Source organism: Protopterus annectens, chromosome 5.part0 (assembly GCF_019279795.1).
Source record: "Protopterus annectens isolate FY-2018-M chromosome 5.part0, PAN1.0, whole genome shotgun sequence".
NCBI lineage: Eukaryota > Metazoa > Chordata > Ceratodontiformes > Protopteridae > Protopterus > Protopterus annectens.
This window is the reverse complement of record NC_056735.1, coordinates 285046951-285064396: the sequence shown is the minus strand read 5'-3', so window position 1 is coordinate 285064396 and position 17446 is coordinate 285046951. Positions and strand designations below refer to the sequence as shown.

General features: G+C 36.7%; 1 protein-coding gene across 6 annotated transcripts in view; it reads right to left on the bottom strand.

Moving 5' to 3' along the window:
* SH3KBP1 (SH3 domain containing kinase binding protein 1) overlaps positions 1-17446 on the bottom strand; it is a 1961420-nt gene that overhangs the window by 1057587 nt on the left and 886387 nt on the right. The window contains exon 1 of one of the 6 annotated variants that reach the window (XM_044072270.1): positions 12620-13127. The exons of the other annotated variants lie outside the window; for them this stretch is intronic. Within the exon in view, the coding sequence (XP_043928205.1) occupies positions 12620-12622 (3 nt within the window). The 5' untranslated portion in view covers positions 12623-13127. Of the gene's footprint in view, positions 1-12619; positions 13128-17446 lie in introns of those variants that run through there. 6 annotated transcript variants of the gene reach the window in all.

Below are 17446 nucleotides of genomic sequence, written 5' to 3'. Positions count from 1 at the left end.
TGTGTTGATTGTGATGCTTTTTGAAGAGTTATTGCCCACACATACCCTTTGAGGTCTTTCAGTCAAGAAGTCCAGGATCCAGTTGTACATATTGGCATTGATAACTATATAAACAAGTTTTTCTATTAGCTGTTGTAGGATGACAGTACTGAATGCTGAACTGAAGTCAATAAATAGCATTCTGACATAGCTGTCCTTTTTTTTTACTCAATGATTTTTATTTTGATGAAATAACACAATAAGTTAATACAGTCATAACATTCAATAACTATTTACAGTACTTACATTCAGCCTGACAAAAAGGATTCAGATAAAAAACATTTGTAGTTAAATAATAAGTTTATATATAAACTATGATAGTTAGGAAGAGTTTGCTTCCATCTGTAGGGTATCAATCAAATTCAAAACTTTCCTCCACAGACTATTAACCAGTGGCTTAGGAAAAGTTCTTAGCTCTTTAGTTTTTTTCTCCATTAGTATGCATTTCTTCAGTGATGATAGGAATTCCTCCATTGTGGGTGCTACATTAGAGTTCCATCTTCTAGTTATACATTTTATGGCTATTGCTAACATTGTCTACAACAAATGCAAGTCATCTTTCTTCATATTATTACTATTAACAACATTCAATAAAATTAAAGACTTTTGTCAAAACAAAAATATCAGTATAGCTAGCTTGAAGAAATAGCTGTCCTTGTTCTTAAGGTGTGCCAATGAGAGCTGCAGTGCAACTGAAATGGCATCCGCCATGGAGCAACTAGCATGATATGTGAACTGTATTGGATCTAGTGCCTCTGAAAGGATTGCTGTTGGGTGTTTTTGACTAACTTTTTGAAGCTTTTCATAAGGGTGGACATGACGGCTACTGGTCTATAGTCACTGAGGCTTCAAGGAGATGATTTCTTTGGCCATGGAATAGTACTTGTGTTTTTGAAGAATTTGGGTACCTTCAATTGACCGAGGGAGATTTTAAATATATCCATGATACATAATGCATACATATAGATATAGATATACACACACACACACACACACACATATATATATATATATATATATATATATATATATATTACATGTGTATATATGATTTACATGAGACTGATCAAACATAGCTAAAACTAACCTTTGCGCTGTCAGCTCAAATGGTTCGACACTTCAGATGGTCGACACTTGTGTGATGCAGAACAGCCTCAGAGGAAGAGGAATATGCCCCTTCACCAGAGAACTATATACAATTAGCAGAGTTGTGTGTTTGGAGGGGGGGGTCCAAAATACACACTGTACAGTTTAGCAGGTTTCAAGGAGTATCCTTGGTGCATGTGCAGACAGTTGTTGGCATTCACATTTTGACGTTATTGGGCTGATGTTTAGCATGTCACCTTAACGCTGATTCAACAAATGTCACTAGTTCAATATATACATACATGTATACATATATACATATAATGCAGAGTAGTATGACTGGGTCTCCTATTGTAACCATGTTATTATGTCTTCAAGACATGGATGCAAAGAAATTCACCTCAAAAACGAAGCTCAAGAGGGGAATCTTGGCAACCATGTCAAGAACAGATAATGGAGGACTCTGATTGGAGACCCAATCATAATTCTTTGGAATGCATGGAGCTTTATTTGCTCCATGCACTACTAGTTACAGAAAAAAAGGAAAAAAAAGAACAGCTTTCAAAGTTGTGAAGCACTTAGCGAGTGCTAACAAACAGACAGCTTAATATGTCTGACATCAGGAAAAGAAAGTCAGTAACAGTTTACCAGCATACACTGCTGATTGTTGGTTGGTACTGGCAGGCCTTAGTATAAATACACACACACACACACACACACACACATATATATATATATATATATATATATATATATATATATATACGTATAAACATATATGCATATGCCTAATTTAATGTATACACACACTCATTCATCCCTGAATCTACATCACAAACATGACTACATTTAAACACTCAATAACAACATAATAAAATGAATACATTGTATTGCAGCAGGCTGCAAAACAAAAACATTTGCATGCGTTTACTCATTAGCACTTTCACCTATCTTTATTATATTATAATTTATATCTTCAGACAAGAAGTCCATTGACGTATAATACATGTAAAAGCACATTTAATTTGTAAACACGTAAATGTTTTTCTTTTGCATGCTGCATGCTGCAGTGCTTTAAATTTCTTTTATGTTTTATTTTAGAACTATATCTGTCTATATAACTGTCTGAATATTCACACACACACACACACACACACACACACACACACACACACACACACACACACACACACACACACACACACACGTACTCACAAAATAGTATTCATCAAGCAATAAAATACTAATTAAAAATAAATTACTATGATACGTTCAAGTCTACAATGAGCTCAGTCCATGAGGATAAGATTTAACGCATGGTACTTAGACTTAACACTGTTTTGATGTTTTTTTGCTTGTGTTATATGGTATGAGTCATAGGCCAGTACTGCTCGTTTAATAAGGTGTTTATCAGAATTATGATACTATACAAATATGTAGCCAATGGAGTATCCATACTGCTACTTGTAATGCCTCACATGCTGCCCTGAAACTGTTTTTTATGCTTAGTTTCACCAACATGTACTATGGAACATAGTTAGAACAAAGAAAACACAGTGTTTGATGTGCCATAGTTGCAAATGCCACTGACACAAAATTTGTGGTAACTGGCTCTGTGGTGCAAACAGATGTAGCCCTTAATGAGACTCAGATGACTGGGATTCGATTAGCTGCTCCAGTACTGTTAGAGTCAAGCAGAAAGGGAGAGGGAGTGGACTGAACAGCATGACAAGTCCCCTTTCCAGAGGGGTTGGGGGGATAATGAATACTCACAGAATACTTAGAAAAGTACAGCTTTCTCACTGGAGACCAAGAAAACCACCTCCCATGTTTGAGGAAAGAGAAGGTTGCTACTTTCTGGCAATGTCCCTTGCAGAAGTGAGAGATGACCAGTGCAAACAGCCCATTATATATCCCATTTTGGCTCAGCAAGCAGGGCATCTGCACACAAAAATGTAGGGAAAGCAGAATACACCTCTCAGACCACCATTAATGACTGTCTAAATGACATCCTCTCCAAGTCAACTCTCACTCCAGCGAGACAGAATGAATGGGAAGATTAGCTGGGCATACGGTGATGGTCGACAGATAGTGAGGGTAAAAGACTGCAAAAAGAAAAATCTGAGTTCATTTATAATAAAACAATCTTCAACTTAATTTGCCTGTAATCTGTACAGTGTCCGCCAAAGTAATTTTCTTTTAGACCGGCTACTAGTATCATCATACTCATAGGTCCAGTAAAATCATTATGTATCAGTAGGTCAGTCAAACTGGCAGCTCTGGAAAAATAAATTATAATGCAGTCAGACAGAATTTGTTTCAATAATGGTTTAGAATACATGGTGGCACTTTTAAGTGATTGGACATTTTTTCTAACAGCAAAATTAATATCTTGTGTTTATATATGGATTTCATGCTCAAAAATACCTTGTTTGTTTCTGATAATCAAATTTCATATAGAAAGGGATAGATACGTGAGTGCCAGTAGCCCCAGCTTTTGCCAATATAGTAATGAACCGGGGAATACATTTTTAATACAAACATCCTTTGTTCAATAATGCAACTTTTATAAGTGTTTATAGGCAATTTATTTTTCATATGGAAAGCAATGCAGAAGAGAGACATTTTTATTTCTGAATTAAATGAAAGTACAGATTTGTTCAAGATTTACTAACAGTAAGAGAGATCTCACCGTAAATTAGTTGGATATTAATATTACATTGGACTATAATTTTAAGTTACTTCATAATAATGTTTATTGGAAGCCTACATTTTCAAATAATTATTTACATTATGACAACATCCACAATTACTTTATGAAAAAAGAATGGACAGTTAGTTATGGCTTCTAGACTAACAACTTAAGATGTGTTTTCTTGTCAAGAAAGGGGATATGTTAATTTTTTAATAACAACTACAGTGTAATAAGTAGTCAATCACAGACACAAATTTTCCCTTTGCTTTGAGATATTGGACAAGTATAAATTACAGTCAATCAGAAACAGGTCAAATTAATGAAAATAAAACCAGTAGTTTTAAAATACCAGTCAGTTTAGATTGTTTCAGAATTAAATAGATTATTCTAACTAATTGGAAAGTGATATTGGGCAACTTGAATTTGGCAAAAATAATAGGTTTCCATCTGAGTTTTATTTATAGCAGGTATCCTAAATTAAAAAAAAAAACAGTTTAGAGCATAATGAACAAAGTTACAAGAAAACCGTTGTCAGTAGTAAAGGCATTTTCACATGTTATAACTGCAAAATGAAAGGTAACACTATTTTCTTATTTCATATTAACACCAATGCAGATATCAATAATTACTTTGCCTGTCAGAGTAGAATGTTAGTATACATAGAGATATGCATCAGGTATTCAGCTTTCTATATAGGTAAGACTATAAGACGACTTCATGAACAAATTAAGGAACATACAGTGGCTATTAAGAAGAATGATTTAAATAATGCTTTAACCAAACACAGAATAGTTGTGTTCATTTTAATAAGTTTGGTTTTAGTCTGTTAGATAAAGTTAATTTAACTTTAAGAAGGGGGATTATAGCACATTGTTAGAAGTCAAAAAACTATGTTGGCAGATTCATTAAATAGTTTATGGCTTCCCTGGTATTAATGTAAGCATTATTATTAAGTGTTATTTAAAATATTTATCAAATAAGTGAAGTTTTTATACACACTTTTTAAATTAACTATTTAGCCTTTTGAGTCATAGTTACACAATGGTTTACAATGTATATTTAACTGCAGTATTTTTTGTTTGTTTATTGATGTTCTGAAGAAGTTCTACACATTAAAAAACAAAAGCACTTAATGTATAACACACTTGTGCTGTTTTAGTGCTTTTAGAGTGCCTATAATAAAGTGTTGCGGTCTGCCATCTTTCTTTGTTTTCTTGGTTTAATTCGAGATGTATAACATGTCTGTATAGCAAGATGAGCAACTAGTCACTTTGTTGAAAGACAAGAAAGGCCAGGGAGTGGGTAATCTCTTCACCCTGTCCCCTGGAGTACAAAAAGACACAAGCATCTAAATGTAATCTAAAATACAGTAACTAACAGGTCAAACATGCAACAACAGCATGAAGGTGAGTTCTCTTCCATTTGTAATTTTATGCCAACCGGGCTAGCTAAGCCAGTCAGGAGGACAACCCAAGAGGCAATATAGTATCTGCAATCATTGTTTTACATGAGCACATGTTTTCTGGAGGATCATCTACCCTGCTTCCACATCATTCACAGTAGTTCACTAAGGTCCAAGTCAGCTGGAGAAAGAAGGTGTAGAAACTGACCGTCTTCCTCTTCACAATCTACCAATGGGAAAACAAAGTTATGAATCTGAAGACCTCTGTCATAGGACTTTGTGGAAATATTTCTCACTTGAAACAAAGACAATCATCATGGAGTGGACAGTCCTACAAGTCACACTCCCCAGGGTACTTCCAAGAAAGCTTTCCTTAAAGCAGGTTGTGCAACCTGCAATTGTGCTCTACTAGACATGGCAGCCAATGTAGGTATAACTGGTACCCCTGAATCCACTGCCGAACAGTCAGTCCACATGACCCTCTTCCCAAGTGATAGCCTAGCTGGTGCCTGATGAGCTGGCACTCTAGCCAACATCTGCTTAGTAGAAAGTGAAGCCAACACAAAAACTACAGGCCCTAATATGCAGTCAAATGATGTTCTTGGCTCTATACCAAACAAGCATGCAGATACTATATGCGCCAACATCATGTTGGAGAAAAAAGACCAGCTCGAGCAGAAGGAAAGGGGCCTGATGCTGGCCCATGTAAAGGCAGCAAAGCTGACATTCGGGTCCCATAGAAATGTGATTACAAGTACTGTTGTTTTGGCAGCTGGAAAACAGAACCCAGTGAACTATAGCAATTCAGTAAGTCAAGAGGCAGTGGGAACAGAACCCAAATACCTTGGTAATTCATTAAGCCCAGTGGGAAAATAAGCACTCATATAGAATATACCTGCACCTCTCTTAAAGAACTGGGAGACGGAAGGGATTAGAATGGAGTGCAAGCAGAATAACCTGAACGAACCTGCTCTCTCTTGGACAAGCAGAGCAGAAGAACCTCAGTGTGGAGGGGAAGGAACCAAGACCCGTGAGATGGGGGGGGGGAGGCAAACAATGTAAGCTCATGAAGATCAATAAAGCTCTCAACAATCAGAGAATGTGAGACGTCATGTGAGAGATCCACCAGCTTATGAAACTTCCACACCTCTTCCTATAGAAAAAGGCATAATGCAATCAAACAAACCACGAATATGGTATTACTGTCCAACAAATGACAAAGTTAATTGGCAAAAACACTGGAAACTGCAGGAGTAAGGATGCTAAGGAAGGATCAGAAAGATGGTAAATTATAACAGTAAACACAACATGTACAAGAGACTGACACAATGTGTGCTACATCTACTACACTAAGCAAAGAAGCAACTAACTAGCACAATAAAGGCAAAAAGGAGGCCCCTCAACAGCATGCAAAAACTAAATATACCCTACCCAAAAGGAAAAGGTGACGATGAATACTGACCACAGAAAATGGATGACTTTTCTGGAAAAGAACCACCAATGTAACCTGGAATTATAATGATTCAACTGATTGTTTTTAGTGATAGTAAGAAACTGGAAAATGGAGATGAGAGAGGTGAGGTATTGTGGGAAGGGGTGATGTTTGTGTAGCCTAGAAAGGTTTATCCACCAAGCAGAGAACATTAAGTCCTGATATTTAACAAAGACCAAATCTCCTATTAGATCACTAGATCTATCCTGCTGCTAGCCAGCCTGCTGACAACTTGATTCACTCCCAAACCTAGGTCATTAGCAATGAATGGAATGGTCTCTTCTACTACCACAAGGCTAGCCTCTGGACGCAGTCTTTAAGAATGTGCTGAAAAAAAATGTCATAGCTTCAAGGCTATCACCTACAAAAATAAATACAACCCAAAAAGGGAAATGTTTTCCCAATATTGTGCATCCTCATATCCCACTACTGGCTTGTCTGGCTTCTGGATTTAGGACTGTGTGTGTCTACATTTCTTTGTCCTGCGGCATTCATCCCTGATAAATTCAGCTGGTGGCAATGTTACAAAACATTTCATAAGCCAGGGACAGGCCATTGACCTCACATTTAACTACCACATGGGTCTTCAAAGTCTTTGCCTAAATCTGCTCTCCGTTAAGGGAGTCTCTTATCAAGACAACAGATCCAATTCACTCCTAAAAGAAGGTATTAGTGCCGACTGGATAACTCAGTTAAACATGAACCCAAAAGGGGAAAAAGCTACTTTTCTATTTGACATAATTCTGTTTGGCATAATTTCTATGAGATGGCAGATTTTTTAACCTCAAATAGTACATATTAGGACATCAAAAAGCAATTTTCTTGCGGACATGAGCAGCTGTCAGTGAAATGAGAGAACTGAAAGCAATGTTTGCTAGTTCTAATTTTATCCCATTTTAAAGGAATCTAAAGGCCAACAGGACACTCTCTCAAATGGTACCTGAAGTTCTTCTCATACAGTTGGACTTTTTCTTTTACTTTTGTGGTAGTATCTAGTATACAGAAAAACACATTACATGATCAACATACTAGTGGCAACAATAATTTAAAGAAAGACTACACATCTTATGTACCCCTTTTTCTGTAGGGAAAAATAAATGATATTGTGAGTCCAAAGCACCAAAACTCACATCGCTAAAAACATATAAAATATTGACTACAGAATCCCTTATCACTCTGGGCACAAAAGCAAGCACTAACACGAATCTTGAAGGAGGGGGATAAATCCAGAAGTTTGGTATTTTGTGTTTTCAGCAATGGTGTATAGACTCGCAGTTGCCAGTTTCAATGTTAGAAGGATCAAACATCCAGTAATAAACCCTTGTGTTGTAGAATTTTGCAATACAGTTCATTAAAGTCAACACATTTCATGCTGTCTCTTTCATAATGTGCTTATATTTTCCATCATTTTTTAAAATATGTTTCTGAGTAGTATCCCACATTCCTACTGGAAGCTAGAAGAGTTATGTGCTATTTAGTATTCAAATTTGATGTTAATTAGATTTTTTGCTATACTGTTGGTTTTTCAAGAGTCTTTGTTCCTCTTTTCAATGTGTGCAAGTTGAGAGGTATGCTCTATGGTTAAATCACCTAAAATGTAATTCTTTGCAGGTATTTAACTCAAAATAAGAAATAACCTTTAAGGCCTGGCTAGGTTAAGTCTATGAGCAGTATATACATATATATAGTTCATAGGTTCATAGTTCAGTACTAAGCTAACTGCCCTTGCAAGCCATTTTAAACCTAGCCAATTATCGCTTGTGAGATTCAAACCCTGCACCTTATGTTTGTAAGGCAAACACCTTAGCCATTAAGCCACCCTCCAAATCCGAATAATGAGAGATGTTTTTTCCACATTACATGTAAATGCACCAATTCATAGGGTATTACGAAGCTAATAACTCCAGAGAACCTTTTAAGGGATAACCATGCTTCCCCAAAGGTGAGAATCAAACCCTGCACCTTGTGTCTACAGGATAAATACATTAACCATTATGCCAACCACCAACCACAATGTGTGTGTGTGTGTGTGTGTGTGTGTGTCTGTGTGTGTGTGTGTGTGTGTGTGTGTGTGTGTGTGTGTGTGTGTGTGTGTGCGTGCGTGCGTGCGTGTGTGTGTGTGTGTGTGTGTGTGTGTGTGTGTGTGTGTTTTAAAAAAAATCAAACACTGAAAACCAGTGATGTAGAGCAAAGCACTGTAATACTTCATATACGATCTCTAATGAGCCATTAAAATAACAAAACAGTTTAATAACCATCATTTTCACAACTAATTAGAAGGAATTTTTTTTTCTTTGATATGGCCCATCAGTAAAACCAGCAATTTTAATTTTCTGAAGTTAAAGATCCATCCAGATATAGAATCAAATTACTGCTAAATGTTCCTCCCTCCCCTCCAAAGAAAAGCGAGAGGCTTATTTGGGCTGTTCTACCGATGCTCTCTCCTGCATTCTCATGAATGGCATTCTCTTGCAGTCACTTATTCATTTAACTGTATGTCCATAACACATCGCTCATACTAACATACAATGCAGCAAACAAAAGGTAAAACATGTTATCATGTTAAGCCAAGTGCAGCCATGCCTTCCTTAGTTTCAGATTCTTCTCACACACACACACACACACACACACACACACGCACACACACACACACACACACACACACACACACACACACACACACACACACACACACACACACACACACACACACACACACACACACACACACACACACACACGCACGCGCGCGCACACACACACACACACACACGTCATAAAAGGAGATCCTGCCAGCACAGCTATCTAGAATTTTGTAAATAATTATATCACATTTGTGAGTATCAACATGATTTATATAGGATGCTTGTGTTACAACTGTATTAGAACTGTATGTCATGTGTATACCAAACTGGTCTGTACAGACATGTGTGTTAAAAAGGTATTGTATAAAGTTTTTGTGCTTAAAATGTAACCAAGTGTGCCCTGCTGGAAGAGAACAGAAATATACATGCACTGTTGTAACTATTTAAATGTAGATATTTTAACAGTGGAAACTGGAATACAGGAGGTTAACTTCAGAAAAATAGTTGAAATTAAATTACTTCATCGGCTAGGCCGGAGACATAATGTCTGTACTAGAGAGCTTTCTGTATTGTCTTTGGAGCAAACTAATTACTACCTCTGAAAGTATGAGGGAATGCGATTGTTTCATGACATCCAGCATCTGCCAAAGATCTGAGGATTATATATTTTCACAGGTAGATGCTAAATACTGCCAAGCTTCCAGCAGTGGGGGAATTGACCTGGGATAGAGTCAGATTACAATAAATTATGTCATTTTGCAAGCTATCCTAGCAGTAATATTTGAAATATTAATTTGAGCAGTCTCTTAGTGAGACAGAGCATTCTGTATTCTGTCTTGGACCTGACAAGAACCCTTCACCATGCATCTGCCTTGCTCTATAGTAAGTAAGTTACAAGGGAATAGTATAATTATCTTAGCTATAGTCAGGAATATAGCAAAGCTTAGTTTAGATATTTTTCTTTATTTTTTGAGACTGTCCTGCAATGTTGTTTTAAATATTTCCTGTGAATTTAAACTCTGATGCCACTAGGAAATTATACGGAGTATTTTTTGTTCTTTTATTATTTATTATTAAATATATTTAAACCTTTCATTATGGTTGATCTGTCTAGAGATATTTAAGTTTTGAGAGTACTTGCATATTTATTTGGTGACACTGTGTGGGCCACTCCTAACAGCCTTGCTCTTGGTCAAACTACCATTTGTATTAATATTAATATTATACAGTAAGATTGAACACCCTTTGTTAAGGGCCTTAAAGTAGATGATAAGGAGTTGGCTGGTGGCAATGATAACTACCTTATCGTCTGGGCAAAAGGGGGCATAGCTAGTAAACGTTTGCCAGCCTTTCCCAAGTGTGTGTGTGTGTGTGTGTGTGTGTGTGTGTGTGTATGTGTCTGTGTGTGTCTGTGTGTGTGCATGTGTAAATCAAACCTCAGAGAGTGTGTGTGTCAGCTACTTGGGCAGGGACACGAAGTACTGGTTGGACAGAAAGGATGCTGGAGGTCTTGGCTTGGCCACTCAGCTGAGATCTCAGCTCTATAGCTATGCCAGTGGGGAGTCTTACTGGGGATCTGAAGAAAGAGGGAGAAACAAGCCCCAGACTGACTGTGGTCTCTGTGTGGTGTTAAGGGAAATTACTTGATGCAGAGAGCTGCATCTGGAAATACTGTGTATGTACCTGTTATCCTCCCAGTGGTGAGGATTGAGGCTCCTTGATTACTGGTCCATTGGTGGGTTGTCACAACACACATGCACAAATGCACAAATAAATTATATGAATACAGATATCCATTATATGTATATGACTGGAACAGTATGTATACATATATACAAGTGCACACACACAGACAAATATATGTATACACACACGCACGCGCACACACACACACACACACACACACACACACACACACACACATGCACAAATAAATGATATGAATACAGATATCCATTATATTTACGGGTGTCAGTGCATTTTGTTTTTTGTAGGAAAAGAAACACTACAAATTTACTCTTCTCAATTCTAGATGCCATTACAATCTCCTCATTACAACTTATTTACTCTGTGCCTTCTTACAGAACAGAATGCTTTAAGATAAATTCATTAGTTTTGATTTGCAGCATAGGTGGTGTACTGCAATACAGATTATGCAAGCTCAACCAAAAAAAAAAAGAAATTATAAAGGAAATGCAAAAAATAAAAAAAATATGAAATGCTGACAGTAATTTTCCATTGCATTGTAAATATCTTACTGAATAATGTTCATTTCTGAGGAAGGAGATCCAAAACACAGAAGAGAGGTATACATACAGTGATAGGTAAATATACGTTACATGTAGAAGGTCTGCGGTGCTGGGTTTTACAGAGTAAAATTGTTAAATTAAGGCCTTGCATTGCCAGAAGTAAACGTGCATTCCTCCTATATGCTGTCTTATACTTGAGATTTAAGCTGCCTGCATTTCTGTTTTTAAAATTAATAGTCATGAAGTACCGAAAAAGCCCTGTCTGGAAGATGACTTCATAGAATGTTTTAATTTCTTTTTGGGATACACAATAAAAAATTATTCTGGAAATAAAGCATTCTAGCTAAAACATCCTTTAGAAAAAGTAAGATAAATTACACAATCTAACAATTTATCAGTGTTGCCCTTTTGCTTTCTTTACCCATGTGTAAAATGAAGAGAACTGGCAGCCAATTGCCCCTTGAGAGAAATAATAAAAGTAGGGGGAAAAAACGATTTACCAAACCAAATAATATGTGTGGACTGAGGGAAGTGAATAAGGTTTTCCTGAACATTGACTGCCCTTATCAATATCTAAAAAAATGGCTATAGTCTGATAATACTATTCAATATGAAATAATGACACATTACAAAACTTCTCCCTTCTTCAGATATAATCCATTTGCAAATATGTTAAACTATAGTATCCAAGTTAATCAACAAATATATGTAATATATATATATATATATATATATATATATATATATATATATATATATATATAGTGTGTGTGTGTGTGTGTTTATGTGTGTGTATATAATATATATATATATATATATATATATACATATATATATATATATATATATATATATATATATATATATATATATACATGAATAAACACATCTAACAGCAGGATACAAATGTTCCCTAATACCACAGATATCTAACAATTCATATCCAGAACAGAATAGTAAATAGCATAAAGGCTTACTTCAAAACTCGCCATAGAGAATGAAAAAATTACTAAGCTGTTTCATACAAATTAAAACAGTTTGCAATGCTCACAAAAATGGCAAACAACCCACCATATTACTGCTTCTCAACAACGCAAAGCTTTGATTGGAGTGTAGGCTTCATTAACAAAGACACTATCACACTTCTGCATTAAAGACTTGTTTTCCTCTTCTTACTTGCTGATGACAGTCTATATACAGTTTCGAAAAATGTCTTCCCTGACAAACAAACTTTTAGTACGTTTCATGTTTGCCGTAGCTGACGTTAAAACTATTTCCAGATGAATGCAACACTGACACAGCAAATACAACTTAAAAAAAAATTAAGGATTAAGAAGTGTGGGGGGCCATCGACCATGTCCTCTTTCTTTCTCTCTGTCTCATAAACACACAGCGTTTTCAAGCTCAATGTAGTCACAAGGAAAGAATGCAAAGGAAAACCACGGTACAGAGAAGTTTTTTCTTTTTCCTCATTGGGTAGTGCAGTACAGTATTACAAGCCCTACTGGCACAGTTATTCTCATCACATGTTAAAATGAAGTTTTGGAAAATGTATGAAGACTTTTGGAACAGTTTTGAAGAAGATATTCTCCTATATTCTCCTACTGCTTCATCCTGCTTTCCACACGTGGATGAACAGAAACTTAAACAGCACAGAAAAATGTTAGCCTGATATTATATAAAAGACACCAAGAGTTCTGCACTGCGAATAACATTTTAGAAGAGTCTTGAAATAAAACAGGAAACAGATGCTTGTCTGTGTCAAAAGTTTTGTTACAGTTTACACAGAAGTGGGAGGTGACTACCACATTACACTGCATCTAGCATTTTGGTCAGGATCGGTAAAAGTGTGTCTGTGGAGTTCACGATGAATGAAAGAAATGTTTATTGTGAACATCTGAGGCTAAAATATGGGAAATAGACAAACACTACTAAAGTGCACTTGCAACCTGCACAGGGCAGGTTTCTGAAAATCAAGTACTGCTGAGTTGTCGTTATTTTTACACCTGTCTTCAGTGTGGTCTTTTTACTATGCTACCTCATATATAAAACTGCATAAGGTTTTTAACTCATGTCCAAAATGTTCTGAAATTGATGTAATGCTTAGAAATTAAAGAACTCATAAACAAATGACTATTGCCCAGAGATGAAAGAGTTATGAAGATGTAGCTGTGTTCTAACCAAAAAAGACTTATCAACAATCAGTGGTACTATACAAGAAACATACCTTTAAACTCTCTGAAAACATAATAGTACTAAACAAGCACCCTCCAAAACCCAGACAAACAAACTGTATGATGCACAGATGAACCAATAGGGAAACGTTTTAGATTTGCATTTAAGGTGCTAGAGTTGAAGTCTCCCAGAGATGCACCAGGGCCATCACAGTGAATATTCATTTTAACACTGGTGGGAAAAAAAAAAACACACCTGACAGTCTGGGATACAGCAGAGTTACACTGAATACAAGTAATGAAACAAAATAATGGAAACAAAGATACTATAAGCAAAACAGCCATTCATATTCCAGTAGCCAATTTATCCTATTCAGTTTTGTGATGGAGCTTGTCTTGAAAAGCAGTGGGGATAAGGCACAGAATCAATCCTGGCTGAGATGCCAGTCTATCACAGGATGCAGACACACACACACACACACACACACACACACACACACACACACACACACACACACACACACACACACACACATACACACACACACAACACACACACACACACACACACACACACACACACATGCACACGTGGAGGAGTCTATGTCAGACTCTCGAAGTCTGACAATATCAAACACGATATTGTCGACTCGAGATTACCGAAAGCACACAACATCGAACGTTTAAACGGAAATCCGTAAGGGGAGATTTCTGTTTACTTCAATGTTGTGCAATCTCGGAGTTGGTATATTTAAGTAGCAGGGAGTGTGTGGGGTGCAGAGGGGCTTGCCCCCCTGCGTAAACACTTTAGTTTAATTTTTTTTGTTTAAGTTTTTTTATAACCGTTCGATGGTTTAATATTTCGATGCATAAAGTTTGATCTTTACGCATTCGAAGTATTAAACCTTCGAGGTCATAATATAGACCCCGCGTGGAGGATTGTCAGTCCAGCTAGTGGCATGGCATTGACATGTGGGAGGAAGCTGAAGCACCTAGGTAAAACCCATACAGATGCAAGGTGAATGTGCAGGCACACAGAAAACACTATTTCTTTAAAATGATTACGGGCAGCTGAAGATGAATTACTTACAAAATGAAATGGCAGGTAATGGTTATGGCACGGATGAATGATAAAACGTGTTTGGGGCAACAAAAAAATAAGTTATTTTTACAAAGGATTTAACATCACTTGTAGGAGAAGGCACCTGTAAACAAAAAGGAACATTCATGTGTAATAGATGGACAAGTTGTAAATTTACCATCAATAGCTCCTGTATAATAAATCCAGAGAGTGGTTACACATTACAGGTAAAAGGAATGTTTAGATGCAGTACTAAGGTAACAGTTTATCATGCACAATCAGAGTTTTGAAATCGAGAATATCTCAACAAACAACATCTATTAGGAAGAAAGATAACATAAGTGATTTGGTAAAATGTGCAATGGAGTGTGCCAGTTTTTAAAACAATGTGTTTTCAGGTTGTAGAGCATGCAATTTTATATAAAAGGGGTGGATATTTACATTATAAACTTGAAAAGAATCTGAAGTATTATGACAGTTATGTTTAATGCAGTATTCGATTCAGGTTGAAATGAAAGTGTAAATTTAAAATTAAAAAAGACAAAAAATAGGCATTTCATTTATTAACTGTTTTCACTGTACAAATTAAATTCAATTTGCGTAACTGATCACATGATTAGTAAGTAATTAAGTCTTTTTCAATAGCCTGTGTTTCATATCTGAAGATGTATCGAAAGCTCCTACATTGATTTAATCAAGTCTGTATTGTGTCACTCATCTTTTCTTAGTGTACACTGTGGGCTAATGGTGATCATGGATAGTGCCGGATTTTGCCATTTGCTTTTTTCTTGGGTTCTTTTTGTCTTCATGCCTATTTACAATCAGGTCTCCCTTTACTGGCTTTAATCCCATTTGCTCCATTCACCACTTGTGAGGATGGCAGCTGAATGAGCAGAGAGGCTGTTATCTAGGCAGCTACAGAGGTGGTCTCTGCCCTTGTCAGCTTTCAGGCAATGAGAGTGTTTCTAAGAACCACCCCTGCTGACCCCATTGTGAGAATCTGCTTCCTGATGAGACACCCCCCCAGGCATGTGTATGCTTCCACTCATACTCTAATGAGGGATACCACAGCTTGGGATTGCCAAACCATGTCCCCAGTAATCCCCAGTACTGGCCCAGTGCATGCAAACCTCCACTTGTATGGTGCAAATCAGTTGACAGGAAGCCTCCACTTACATGGTAGAAATCAGCTGACAGGAAGTCTCCACTTGCTCTCTCTCCTTCCTCAGTATCAGCAACCTGGCAGCACCCTTTCCTGTCTGGCTTTTCCAGGCAATGAGACTCTGTTTAAATTTGGGTTGTCTGAGTGATACTTATGGCATTATTTTTCTATGTCAGACAAACAGGCACAAAGGAAATGATTTCCACTACAGTTGTGTCACATTCTGCAGTGGAGTGCTCCTGTCTATTCTGGACATCCCAGTTACATGATGCCAAAATGTCAACATCATCTGAGAACAGCAGAGATGAACTCCTCATCTCCAAACTGGATACTTTCCAGATTTCAGTTGGGCCTTCATACCCCATCCATGAAAATCAAGAACAGGAGTAGAGACATAACACACAACACACCCATTATGGAGTCTTAAGCCCATTATGAGTATCCAAAAAGCAGGAGACCAGGATCCAATCCACACAAACAACATTTATTAAGTGCTTTTGTCTCTTGAATAGAAACCTCTGCAGAATAATAAAACATATTACGCAACAGCCTTATATATGCTAGTCAAACAAATCAGTCATCATCATTAACTAATTAATAAAATAATGTCCTGAAAGGACATAGAAACATTTAAAGAGCAACACATGTATATATATTGCACTCACAGTAAAAAAGAAAACATGCAATTAAAAACATATAAAAGATACTTGACAGTTAAATATATCCTATAATAAGTTAAAAATAATCAAAGCAACAGATGTCAATATTTATGCATATGAAAGTATATATGTATTTCTGGTTTATTAGCATCCTACTCTAATAGAAGGTATCAATGACTGCCATATAAGAAATTGTGCCTTGAGTCTGAGAACAGAGCTGATGGATACTGCACTATTAAGACCCGGTGCTTCTGATGCATTCGTCCTAATTTGCCATCTAAGCTCAGCCATTTCTAGGTAATTGCTGAGTGGCCCACCTCTTTCACCTCCTAACCTGCTCAATAATATTGAATCTGAACCCATGTCCTTCATTGGTTACTATATGTCCTGCTAATGCATTTTTAACATCTTTCCAACTGATGTCACAGTAGTGTTGGCAAATTCTACTTCTAAAAGCATTTTTAGTTTTACCAATGTAAAAACTCGGACATTGGGTACATAGTGGGAAGTACACCTTTACAGCTGCAGGAGACTTTCCCTCATATAATGTGTCTCCCATAATTGGGAATACAAATCTCCTTGGCTTCAATGATATATTGGCATTGTAGGCAATAGCAGCATTTAACCATCCCTGCCCCTATATCAGGATCACATTTCTATCTTTCCAACATATTTTTGATGCTACATTCCTTTTTATAAACACTGTTGGGGACAGGGCCTAACAACTGTGCCTGTTCTGCATCAATTCTAAAAATGTTCCAGTTTTGTTCAATAATATTCCTGATGCTGTAAAAATGCTGATTAAACTTGAAAATAGCAGAT